At 59.2% G+C, this 12,081-nt stretch overlaps 1 protein-coding gene across 1 annotated transcript in view; it reads right to left on the bottom strand.

The window, feature by feature from the left end:
* Nucleotides 1-12,081, bottom strand: part of FASN (fatty acid synthase) — an 86,997-nt gene that overhangs the window by 5,163 nt on the left and 69,753 nt on the right. Inside the window, exons 25-39 of the mRNA XM_038742835.1 lie at nucleotides 10,794-10,912; nucleotides 10,505-10,659; nucleotides 9,545-9,751; nucleotides 8,289-8,439; nucleotides 8,020-8,198; nucleotides 7,190-7,309; nucleotides 5,577-5,699; nucleotides 5,171-5,394; nucleotides 4,038-4,239; nucleotides 3,801-3,952; nucleotides 3,585-3,676; nucleotides 3,186-3,337; nucleotides 2,825-3,070; nucleotides 2,547-2,735; nucleotides 1,726-1,953 (exon numbers count right to left, since the gene is read on the bottom strand). Of these exons, the coding sequence (XP_038598763.1) occupies nucleotides 1,726-1,953; nucleotides 2,547-2,735; nucleotides 2,825-3,070; nucleotides 3,186-3,337; nucleotides 3,585-3,676; nucleotides 3,801-3,952; nucleotides 4,038-4,239; nucleotides 5,171-5,394; nucleotides 5,577-5,699; nucleotides 7,190-7,309; nucleotides 8,020-8,198; nucleotides 8,289-8,439; nucleotides 9,545-9,751; nucleotides 10,505-10,659; nucleotides 10,794-10,912 (2,539 nt within the window). The remainder of the gene's footprint in view (nucleotides 1-1,725; nucleotides 1,954-2,546; nucleotides 2,736-2,824; nucleotides 3,071-3,185; nucleotides 3,338-3,584; nucleotides 3,677-3,800; nucleotides 3,953-4,037; nucleotides 4,240-5,170; nucleotides 5,395-5,576; nucleotides 5,700-7,189; nucleotides 7,310-8,019; nucleotides 8,199-8,288; nucleotides 8,440-9,544; nucleotides 9,752-10,504; nucleotides 10,660-10,793; nucleotides 10,913-12,081) is intronic.

A 12,081-nucleotide genomic window follows, 5' to 3' on the forward strand; every position in this document is an offset into this window, starting at 1 on the left:
CCCTTTTCCAGTTCTACTTGATTCCTGGTTTTCGATTCGTGTAGATGTGCACTTCCCAACTTGCACTTAACTTGTACTTCCCAAGCGCTTAGTACAGTGCTCTGCACACAGGAAGCGCTCAATAAATACGACTGAATGACTGAATGAATGGTCTGCTGTTTGGCCTGGGGCCAGTCGCTTCACTTCTCTCGGAGGAGCAGCGTGGCTCAGTGGAAAGAGCCCGGGCTTTGGAGTCAGAGGTCATGGGTTCAAATCCCGGCTCCGCCACTTGTCAGTTGGGTGACTTTGGGCAAGTCACTTCATTTCTCTGGGCCTCAGTGACCTCATCTGTTAAATGGGGATGAAGACTGCGAGCCCTCCGTTGGACCACCTGATCACCTTGCAACCTCCCCAGCGCTTAGAACAGTGCTTTGCACATAGGAAGCGCTTGATAAATGCCATTATCATTATTATTATTATTCTCTGGGCCTCAGTGACCTCACCTGTTAAATGGGGATGAAGACTGTGAGCCCTCCGTGGGCCAACCTGATCACCTTGTAACCTCCCCAGCGCTTAGAACAGTGCTTTGCACATAGAAAGCGCTTGATAAATGCTATTATTATTATTATTATTATTATTATTATTATTATTATTATTCTCTGGGCTTCAGTTCCCTCATCTGGAAAACACGGGGATGGAGGCCGTGAGCCCCAGTTGCCTTGTCTCCACCCCAGCGTTTAGTGCAGCGCCTGCCACGTAGTAAGCGTTTAAGAGAGACCATGATCATTATTGATAAATGCCATTATTATTATTATTCTCTGGGCCTCGGTTCCCTCATCTGGAAAACACGGTGATGGAGGCCGTGAGCCTCAGTTGGCTTGTCTCCACCCCAGCGTTTAGTACAGCGCCTGCCACGTAGTAAGCGTTTAAAAGAGACCATGATTATCATTGACAACCTGATCACCTTGTATCCTCCCCAGCGCTTAGAACAGTGCTTTGCACATAGTAAGCGCTTAACAAATACCATCGTCATCATTATTATTATTATTCTCTGAGCCTCGGTTCCCTCATCTGGAAAACGGGGATGGAGGCCGTGAGCCCCAGTTGGCTTGTCTCCACCCCAGCGTTTAGTGCAGCGCCTGCCACGTAGTAAGCGTTTAAGAAGGACCATGATTATCATTGACAACCTGATCACCTTGTATCCTCCCCAGCGCTTAAAACAGTGCTTTGCACATAGTAAGCACTTAACAAATACCATCGTCATCATTATCATTATTATTCTCTGAGCCTCGGTTCCCTCATCTGGAAAACACAGGGATGGAGGCCGTGAGCCCCAGTTGGCTTGTCTCCACCCCAGCGTTTAGTGCAGCGCCTGCCACGTAGTAAGCGTTTAAGAAAGACCATGATCATAATTGATAAATGCCATTATTATTATTATTCTCTGGGCCTCGGTTCCCTCATCTGGAAAACGGGGATGGAGGCCGTGAGCCCCAGTTGGCTTGTCTCCACCCCAGCGTTTAGTGCAGCGCCTGCCACGTAGTAAGCGTTTAAGAGAGACCATGATTATTATTATTATTATTCGGCCCGACTCAGCCAGCTGCGGAGAAGGGAGGGGCGGGGGATCCGACCAGACCAAACCACCATTTCACCGGTGACCAGTGACCTGGGGGAGGGCGGTCGACGGAGACCGGGGGGCGTCTAGACTGAGCCATTTCCTGGCTCCCGGGGCGGCGGGGCGGGGGGTACCTCGCGTGCACTGCAGGCCGTAGGTGGGGACGCTCAGCTTGGCCGCCAGATTCTGGAAAACGGTGATGGAGCCCTCGATGGGATGCACCAGGAAGAGGGGCCTCTCCGTGCTCTCCACGGCGTTGAGGAGGGTGAGGGTGGGGCCCTCCGGGTTGACCAGGAGGACGCCCAGGTTCAGCCCGGCCTGCTGGCTCGGGCTCTCCGCCCTGGACGCGGGCGACTTCAGCTCTTCGGAAAGGAGAACGCGCGCGACCGTAAGCCCGTGGCGGGCGGGGGACGTGCCTCCCGAGCGCTCGGCTCCCGGGAGCCCCCGCGGACCGACGGCCCTTCGGCCGGCGCTCTAGGCGGAGGCCCGCGGGGGAGCAGCGCGGCTCGGGAGTCAGGGGTCACGGGTTCCAATCCCGGCTCCGCCAACCGTCAGCCGGGTGACTTTGGGCAAGGCACTTCACTTCTCTGGGCCTCCGTTCCCTCGCCTGGAAAATGGGGGTGGAGACTGGGAGCCCCACTTGGGACAATCTGATCACCTCCCCAGCGTTTTAGAACAGCGCTTTGCGCATTGTAAGCGCTTAATAAATGCCATTATTATTATTATTATTATTATTCTGGGGGGCGGCCGGGAGACCCTCCCGACAACGCGAGTCACTCTCCCGCCCGTCCGATGGCGGGATCTATGCTCGGGGCGGGCCGGGATTCGGCCGCCCACGCCCGCCGCGGGCACGGGAAGCGACGGGTTGCGGCTGCCCCCGCCTAGGGGGGCGGGGAGGATACCGGAAGCCCACGGGGGCGGGGAGAGGGGCTTCCCGGCGCCCCCCAAGACGTACCCTCCGGCACCCCCGAGGATGACGACAGCTCCTGCAGCTTCCTGATGGTGAGCTGCCGGATGTCCCTCATGGCCATGACCAGACCGTGCTCGCGCTCCAGGGTCTGCCGCACCTCCACCCCCATCAGGGAGTCCAGGCCCAGGTCGGCCAGGGTGCTGTCGGGGTTCACCAGGCTCAAGTCCCGGATTCCTGGCCGAAGCAAGCCCCGTCAGCGGTCGCTCGCCCCCTCCGGGAAGCCCCCCGGCCCCGCTTTCCCGCCGCCGGGACCCGGTCCTCACCCAGGATGTGAGCTATGGCCTGCGCCAGATCCCGCTGGGCCTCCCCGTCGCCGTGGGACGCCGACTTCTTCTCCGCCAGGACCATGCTGGCCATGACCGGGTGCGACTCGTTCAGGAAGCGGTCCAGGACTTCCAGGCAGGAGGCGATGCGTTGGGGCAGGGTCCCGCCGATCACCGTCTCGTTGGTGCCCGTGGACTCCAGGATGATGCCCACGTCGCCGATGGCGCCCCACTGCACGGCGAGGCCTGGGGAGGCGGCAGGGGCGAGGGGGAGGGCGGTCACGGGGAGGCCGAGGCGGCGGGAAGCCCCTGAGCGGGGCCGAGGTCTCCGTCGGGCAGAGGGGGCCGCGTCGCCGGGCACCTGGAAGGCCGTCGTGGCGCCGCTGTTCGCAGATCCGCTCCATGGTCGAGTTGGCGAAGCCGTAGTTGGTCTGGCCGGCGTTGCCTCGCCCGCAGCTCACCGAGGAGAAGGCCACAAAGTGGTCCAGCTCGGGGCAGCGGTCCCTCGTCACCCTAAGCCGGGGGCGACAGGGTCTCAGAGGGCGGTCCCCGCCCGACGGATCCGAGCGCCGGCCTCCCGCGGGATCTCCGACCCTCCGGGGTGGCGGCAGGTGGTGACGGGGAGACGGGAGGAAGGGGCAGAGAAAAAAGTCGCCAAGGAGGCCGGGAAGAGAGGGAGAGTGGGCCGGACCGGTGGGGGGGAATTGGGCTGGGGAAGACGACTCGGCGCGGGCCGGGGCCTCCCCAGCGGCCTTCCCACCTGTCCAGGTTCAGCGTGCCGGTGGACTTGGCTTTGTTGACCACTTGGAATTGCTCGGGAGTCTGGTTCTCCAACATGGCGTCTCTGAGGACCTGGCGGAGGGGAAGGGGGCCGGAGGGACCCTCAGTTCCGGAGGAGCCCATCCAGGGACCCCCGCCCCGGCCTCCGCAAAGAGGAGTGGGCGGCCGACTGTCCCTCCCCGAAGCCCGGGCTCACCGCCGCCAGGTTGAAGACGCCCCCGACGGGGCCGAGTTGGGAGGCCTGGTCGATGAGCTGCTGGGTCCCCTCCAGCGTGCCCACGTCGCAGGTGGACACCAGCACCGTCACTCCCTGCCCTCGCCACTCGCCCACCTGCTTGGCTTGGTATCCTGCCGGGACCCAGGCCCCTCAGACAGAGCACCCCGCCGGGCCGGCCCCACGCCCCCACCCTCCCCGCCCCGGCTCCCCACTGACCAGTCCGGACGCCGGACCGCGAGGTCAACACGAGCTTCTCGGCCCCTCTGAGCACGAGCCAGCGGGCCAGCTCCAGCCCGAAGCCCCCCAGGCCCCCGGTGATGATGTACGACTTGTTGGCGGGGCAGAAGGTCTTGGCGATGGCGGGGATGAGGTCCGGCTCGGGCTGCGGTACCACCCCCGGCTTCTCCTCTTCGTGGACCTGCGGAAGAGACCACCCCCAGCTCAGTTCCTTGACCCCCCGGGGCCGCCGGGAAGGCCCGTCTTCTCTCGCTCCCTTTTTTCCCTTAGGTCCAGATCCCTCATTTATTTATCTCTATTCATATCTGCCTCCCCTTCTAGACTGTCAGCTCGCCGTGGGCAGGGAACGTTTCCGTTCTAGTGTCAGAGTGTCCTCTCCCGAGCGCTTAGTCCAGTGCTCTGCACACAGTAAGCGCTAGATAAATACGACCGGATGGAGGAATGAACGCCGGGGTAGACGTGAAGCAGAGAAGCGGCTCAGTGGAAAGAGCCCGGGCTTTGGAGTCAGAGGTCAGGGGTTCAAATCCCGCCTCGGCCACTTGTCCGGGCAAGTCACTTCACTTCTCTGGGCCTCAGTTCCCTCATCTGGAAAATGGGGATGAAGACTGTGAGCCCCCCCCGTGGGACCTCCTGATCACCTTGTAACCTCTCCAGCGCTTAGAACAGTGCTTTGCACATAGTAAGCACTTAATAAATGCCATTATTATTGTTATTATTATTATTAGACCCAAACAAATCGGGTTGGACGCGATCCACGTCCCACACGGGGCTTACGGTCTTCATCCCCGTTTTCCGGATGAGGGAACTGAGGCCCAGAGAAGTGAAGTGACTGGCCCAAGGTCACCCAGCGGACAAGTGGCGGAGCCGGGATAATGATAACGACTATTACAACAACTGAGGTATCTGTTAAGCACTTACTATAGGCCAAGCACTGAGGTGGGTACAAGCTAATCAGTCTCTGTCCTACACGGAGCTCACGGTCTTTATCCCCATTTTCCAGATGAGGGAACCGAGGCCCCGAGAAGTGAAGCGACTGGCCCAAGGTCACCAGGCGGATACAGGGAGGCGCCGGGTCGTTCCGATTCCCAGGCCCGGGCCGCGACCCCGCTCACCTGGACGACGACCTTGCCGATGTGCTTGCCCTGGGCCATGAAGCGGAAGGCGTCCTCCACGCGGTCCTTGCCGAAGACGGTGCAGCGGAGGGGCCTCACCACCCCGGCCGCGATGCCCTCCCGCAGCAGTTCGGACACCCGCCGCCACTCGCTGTTCCCCTCCTCGAACAGGGCGTCCAGCAGGATCCCGTGGAAGGACACGTTCTTCAGGAAGACCGCCATGCCTGCCACGGGCCCGCGCCGCACCCGTCAGCCTCCTTCCGCCCGCGTCGGCCCCCGGCCTCCCACACCGGCCCCCGCTAACCTGGGACAGGCCGTCGGGGATTCCGGTTCCCGGGGCCGGCCCGAGCCGTGACCTTCCCGCCCCGGGGGGACACGGCGGGAGAGGAGGAAAGGAGGGTCTTACCAAGGGCATGGTTGTTGGACAGGTCAAATTTGCCAATTTCCAGGAAGCGGCCGTGTTGGGCCAAGCAGCGAACGCTGGCCTGCAGCTTCTCCTCCGCCAGAGAGTTCAGCACAAGGTCCACGCCTGGAAGGGAGCGGGACACGTCACCTCCGCTCAGCCACCCCGCTTCCCGCCCCCCATACTCCCTTCACTGGGGTACCATTTCATTCATTCATTTAATGGTTCATTCATTCATTTCATTTAATTCATTCATTTAATTCATTTCATTCATTCATTCATTTTATTGAGCGCTTACTGTGTGCACAGCACTGTACTAAGCGCTTGGGAAGTCCAAGTTGGCAACATCTAGAGACGGTCCCTATCCAACAACAGGCTCACAGTCAATCAATCAATCGTATTTATTGAGCGCTTACTGTGTGCACAGCACTGTACTAAGCACTTGGGAAGTCCAAGTTGGCAACATCTAGAGACGGTCCTTATCCAACAACGGGCTCACAGTCAATCAATCAATCAATCGTATTTATTGAGCGCTTACTGTGTGCAGAGCACTGTACTAAGCGCTTGGGAAGTCCAAGTTGGCAACATCTAGAGACGGGCCTTATCCAACAACGGGCTCACAGTCGATCAATCAATCAATCGATCGTATTTATTGAGCGCTTACTGGGTGCAGAGCACTGTACTAAGCGCTTGGGAAGTCCAAATTGGCAAAATCTAGAGACGGTCCCTATCCAACAACGGGCTCACAGTCAATCAATCAATCTATATGGCAACATATAGAGACAGTCCCTATCCAGCAGTGGGCTCACAGTCTAGAAGGGGGAGACAGAGAATCAATCAATCAATCAATCAATCGTATTTATTGAGCGCTTACTGTGTGCAGAGCACTGTACTAAGCGCTTGGGAAGTCCAAGTTGGCAACATCTAGAGACGGTCCTTATCCAACAACGGGCTCACAGTCAATCAATCAATCATAGTATTTATTGAGCGCTTACTGTGTGCGGAGCACTGTACTAAGCGCTTGGGAAGTCCAAATTGGCAACATCTAGAGACGGTCCTTGTCCAACAACGGGCTCACAGTCAATCAATCAATCAATCGTATTTATTGACCGCTTACTGTGTGCAGAGCACTGTACTAAGCGCTTGGGAAGTCCAAGTTGGCAACATATAGAGACGGTCCCTATCCAACAACGGGCTCGCAGTCAATCAATCAATCAATCGTATTTATTGACCGCTTACTGTGTGCAGAGCGCTGTACTAAGCGCTTGGGAAGTCCAAATTGGCAACATCTAGAGACGGTCCCTATCCAACAACGGGCTCACAGTCTAGAAGACTGAGCCCGTACCTGAGCGCTTTTGAGGCGCCAAGCACCGTGCTAAGCGCTGGGGGAGATGAGCAGATCTCCCCAAATGTGGGGACCCCAAAGGTGGGAGAGGGAACGGGTGGCGAATCCTCCTTCGACGGATGAGGAAACCGAGGTTCCAGGGAGGGTCACCCGGCAGTCGAGTGTCGGAGCCGGGACGAGAACCCAGGACTTGTGATTCCCAGGGCCCGGGATCGTTCTCGGAGGCCGCGCCGCCCCCACGGCCCCGCTCTTTTTCCCGCCCGGGACTCACCTTTCCCCCCGGTTTGCCTCAGCACGTGCTGCTCAAACGTAGTGTTCCTGGAGTTGGCAAAACTGGTGGCGTCGAGCTGCGGGAATCTGGCCTGAAGATACTCCCGTTTCTCAGCAGAGCCTGGGGATACATCGTCAGGCGCGGGTGGTTCCCGCTGCTCCGTACGGCGCTCCGAGCCCGGCGGGTGACGACCGCCGATCGGCCAGCCGGCCGACGGAGACGGTCCAGGGACCATCCAGCGGATGCTCCGGTCTGACCGGTGGGATTGGGAGCTGGGTCCGGGGAGGGAGTCGGATGCCGAGAGAGGGCAGGAGGCGGCAGGGAACGTGTCGTGCCGTAATAACGCTAACGATGGCGCTTATTACGTGTCAAGCACGGGGGTGAGATCCAACCTCATCGGGCTGGACGCCATCCCTGTCCCATATGGGGCCCCGGTCTCCGCCCCCGTTTTCCGGATGAGGGAACCGAGGCCCAGAGAAGTGAAGCGACTTGCCCAAGGTAACACAGCAGGCGGGCAGCCAAGCCGGGATCGGAAACCGGGTCCTTCGGACCCCCGGGCCCGGGCTCTACCCGCCGGGCCGTGCTGCTTCTCTAGACTCGTCCAACTGCTGCTCCGCCCACGGTAAACGGTCGATCAATACCGCCGATCGACTGGCCGATCGGACGGGGGGTCCGAAGTCCAACTTTGGGGCCGCTCTCCGAGCGAGGCCCTAGAGAGAGCGGCTCCGGCCCCCGGGAAAGGACCGCTTCCGGCCGGCGAAGGGCGGATTTGTTTTTTATTTGTAGCGGCCAGAGCCGGGGCGGAGGTGGACGGGAGAACGGGTACTCACCCACGGTGGTAAAGACCCGGCAATTCATGCTCAGGGCGATGGCGATGGCGGCCTGGCCCACGCCCCCGGAGCCCGAGTGGATGAGCACCGACTCGCCCTTCCTGATGCCCCCGCGGACCACCAGGGAGTAGTAGGCCGTGGTGTAGACGACGGGCACGGAGGCGGCTTCCTCCAGAGTCCTGAGGGGCGGGAAGGGCATGGGGGGGGTCAGGCCCGGCCCCGGTCCCGACACCCGCTCCCCGCCCCGGTCGCCCCCGCGGCCACCCTACCAGCCGTCGGGCACGTCCCAGAGGAAGTCCGTGGGCAGGAGCGCCGAGGTGGCCAGGCCTTCGGCGGGCACCAGGCCCATCACCCGTTTTCCGCCGGAATCGCGGCCGGAGAATTCCATCCCCATCATGCAGTCGCGCGTGGCCCATTTCCCTGCGGGGCAGGGAGAGGCGGAAGCCGGTGAGCCCCATCCCGCCCGGAGATTCATTCATTCAATCGTATTTCTTGAGCGCTTACTGTGTGCAGAGCACTGGACTAAGCGCTTGGGAAGTCCAAGTTGGCAACATATAGAGACGGTCCCTACCCAACAGTGGGCTCACAGTCTTACACACATATATACATGAGTATACATATATATTCCAGGCATACTGTGTGCAGAGCACTGTACTAAGCGCTTGGGAAGTCCAAGTTGGCAACATATAGAGACGGTCCCTACCCAACAGTGGGCTCACAGTCTTACACACATATATACATGAGTATACATATATATTCCAGGCATACTGTGTGCAGAGCACTGTACTAAGCGCTTGGGAAGTCCAAGTTGGCAACATATAGAGACGGTCACTACCCAACAGTGGGCTCACACTCTTACACACATATATACATGAGTATACATATATAATCCAGGCATACTGTGTGCAGAGCACTGTACTAAGCGCTTGGGAAGTCCAAGTTGGCAACATATAGAGACGGTCCCTACCCAACAGTGGGCTCACAGTCTTACACACGAGTATACATATATAGTCCAGGTATACTGTGTGCAGAGCACTGTACTAAGCGCTTGGGAAGTCCAAGTTGGCAACATATAGAGATGGTCCCTACCCAACAGTGGGCTCACAGTCTTACACACATATATACATGAGTATACATATATATTCCAGGCATACTGCGTGCAGAGCACTGTACTAAGCGCTTGGGAAGTCCAAGTTGGCAACATATAGAGACGGTCCCTACCCAACAGTGGGCTCACAGTCTTACACACATATATACATGAGTATACATATATATTCCAGGCATACTGTGTGCAGAGCACTGTACTAAGCGCTTGGGAAGTCCAAGTTGGCAACATATAGAGACGGTCCCTACCCAACAGTGGGCTCACAGTCTTACACACATATGAGTATACATATATATTCCAGGTATATATCTCCAGGCACCGGGAGATCCCAGGAGGAGCCGCTTCCGCCCGCCCCCACTTCCCGACTCCCGCTCTCCCTCGTCCTTCCCGGGCCCTCCCGCCGCCCCCGCCTCCGGGCACCTGGGATGGCGTCCGGGGACAGCTTGCCGGTGGCCAGCATGATGTCGCGGAAGTTGAGGGAGGCGTAGTAGATCTTGCAGAGCCGGGCGGAGGGGCCGGCGGGGCGGGCGGCGTGGCGGAGCGGCGAGGAGACCCAGCGGATGGACGAGAGGTCCCCGCGGGTCAGCACGTTGACGAAGGCGTGCTCCGTCAGCTCCGTCGGCTTGCCTGGGGGCCGGAGGGGAGCGTCAGGGGGACGGAGGGGCGGAGCGGAGCCCACCCGCCCGGCCCCGGGCCTTCGGGGACTCTCCGTGGGCCTTTGGGGGTCTCCCCAACTGGCCGGTGAACCCCCCACAGCGGGGCTGGGGAAGGAAGAAGCAGCGTGGCTCAGTGGAAAGAGCCCGGGCTTTGGCGTCAGAGGTCACGGGTCCCACGTGGGACAACCTGATCACCTTGTATCTCCCCCCTTGCGCTTAGAACAGTGCTTCGCACCTCATAAGTGCTTAACAGAGGTTGTCGTCATTATTATGATTATTCTCTGGGCCTCGGTTCCCTCATCTGGAAAATGGGGATGAAGACCGTGAGCCCCCCGTGGGACAACCTGATCACCTTTTGTAACCTCCCCAGCGCTTAGAACAGTGCTTTGCACGTGATAATAATAATAATAATGGCATTTATTAAGCGCTTACTATGTGCAGAGCACTGTTCTAAGTGCTTAACAAATACCATTATTATTATTAAGAGAGAGGGAGAGAGAGCGCGTCCGCTTGCCTGTTTTCCATCCCCTGGCAAATCAGCCTCTCTAATAATGCTCAATCAATCAATCGTATTTACCGAGCGCTTACTGTGTGCAGAGCACTGTGCTAAGCGCTTGGGAAGTACAAGTTGGCATTAGTGCTCCGCACACCGTGAGCGTTCAGGAAGGACTATCGGGAGCCGGAGCGGGCCGGAGGAGCGGGGGGACCCCGAGGGCCGGACCACCTTGCCGCAGCGGAAAGTGCCGGAAGGCGCCCCATCTCCCGTCCCGGTAGACGTTCATCACCAGATCCCGGGCCAGGATCCCGCCCATCTCCGCCGACGCAGGGCTGGTCGGAGGGGCGGCCGAGGAGGCGTCCAGGTTGGAGACCAGCAGGCACCTGGAGGGAGACGCCGAGGGCCCCCGTCACGTCGGGCTCCGCAGGCCGGGGGGCCTCCCGCCCCCGGCTCCGGGCCGGATCCGCCGCGGCTCCGTGCCGGATCCGCCGCGCCCCTCCCGCCCCCGGCTCCGTACCGGATCCGCTCTCCCCCGGGCTCCTGGCGGAGGCAGGTCACCAGGCCCACGATGCCCGAGGTGGCACAGCCGGTCGCCGTCAGCCACACCGGCTCGGTGGAGGAGTCGGCCAGGATGGTCTGCAACACAGGCCCCCCTTTAGACCGTGAGCCCGCCGTTGGGTCGGGACCGTCTCTAGCTGTTGCCGACTCGGACTTCCCAAGCGCTTAGTACAGTGCTCTGCACCCAGTAAGCGCTCAATAAATACGATTGATTGATTGACGGTCAGCGTGCGGGGAGCCGGGGCCCAGGGGGCTTCTGGGAAATGGCTCGCTAAGCTGGCTCGCCCTCCTGTGTGTCCCTCATCATCATCAATCGTATTTATTGAGCGCTTACTGTGTGCAGAGCACTGGACTAAGCGCTTGGGAAGTCCAAGTTGGCAACATATAGAGACAGGCCCTACCCTCACCGGAAGAGAGCCCGGGCTTTGGAGTCAGCGGCCACGGGTTCAAATCCCGGCTCTGCCGATTCCTTCAATCGAGTTTACTGAGCGCTTACTGGGTGCGGAGCACTGTACTAAGCGCTTGTCAGCTGTGTGACTTTGGGCAAGTCACTTCACTTCTCGGGGCCTCACTCACCTCATCTGTAAAATGGGGATTAAAACTGTGAGCCCCCCGTGGGACAACCTGATCACCTTGGAACCTCCCCAGCGCTTAGAACAGTAACTTTGCACATAGTAAGCGCTTAATAAATGCCGCCTGAGAGTCAGAAGGACCTGGGTTCTAATCCCGGCTCCACCACATGTCTGCTGTGTGACTTTGGGCAAGTCATTTCACTTCTCGGGGCCTCACTCACCTCATCTGTAAAATGGGGATGAAGACTGTGAGCCCCCCGTGGGACAACCTGATCACCTTGGAACCTCCCCAGCGCTTAGAACAGTAACTTTGCACATAGTAAGCGCTTAATAAATGCCGCCTGGGAGTCAGAAGGACCTGGGTTCTAATCCCGGCTCCACCACATGTCTGCTGTGTGACCTTGGGTAAGTCGCTTCACCTCTCTGGGCCTCAGTTACCTCAGCTGCAAAATGGAGATGAATCAAATCAATCGATCGTATTTATTGAGCGCTTCCTGTGTGCACAGCACTGTACTAAGCGCTTGGGAAGCCCAAGTTGGCAACATATAGAGACGGTCCCTACCCAACAGTGGGCTCACAGTCTAGAAGATGAAGACGGTGAACCCCGGGTGGGATAGGGACTGTGTCCGACCCGATGACCTCGCACCTGCCCCAGCGCTTAGAACAGTGCTTGGC

This window comes from Tachyglossus aculeatus, unplaced genomic scaffold, assembly GCF_015852505.1.
Source record: "Tachyglossus aculeatus isolate mTacAcu1 unplaced genomic scaffold, mTacAcu1.pri scaffold_1_arrow_ctg1, whole genome shotgun sequence".
Taxonomy (NCBI): Eukaryota; Metazoa; Chordata; class Mammalia; order Monotremata; family Tachyglossidae; genus Tachyglossus; species Tachyglossus aculeatus.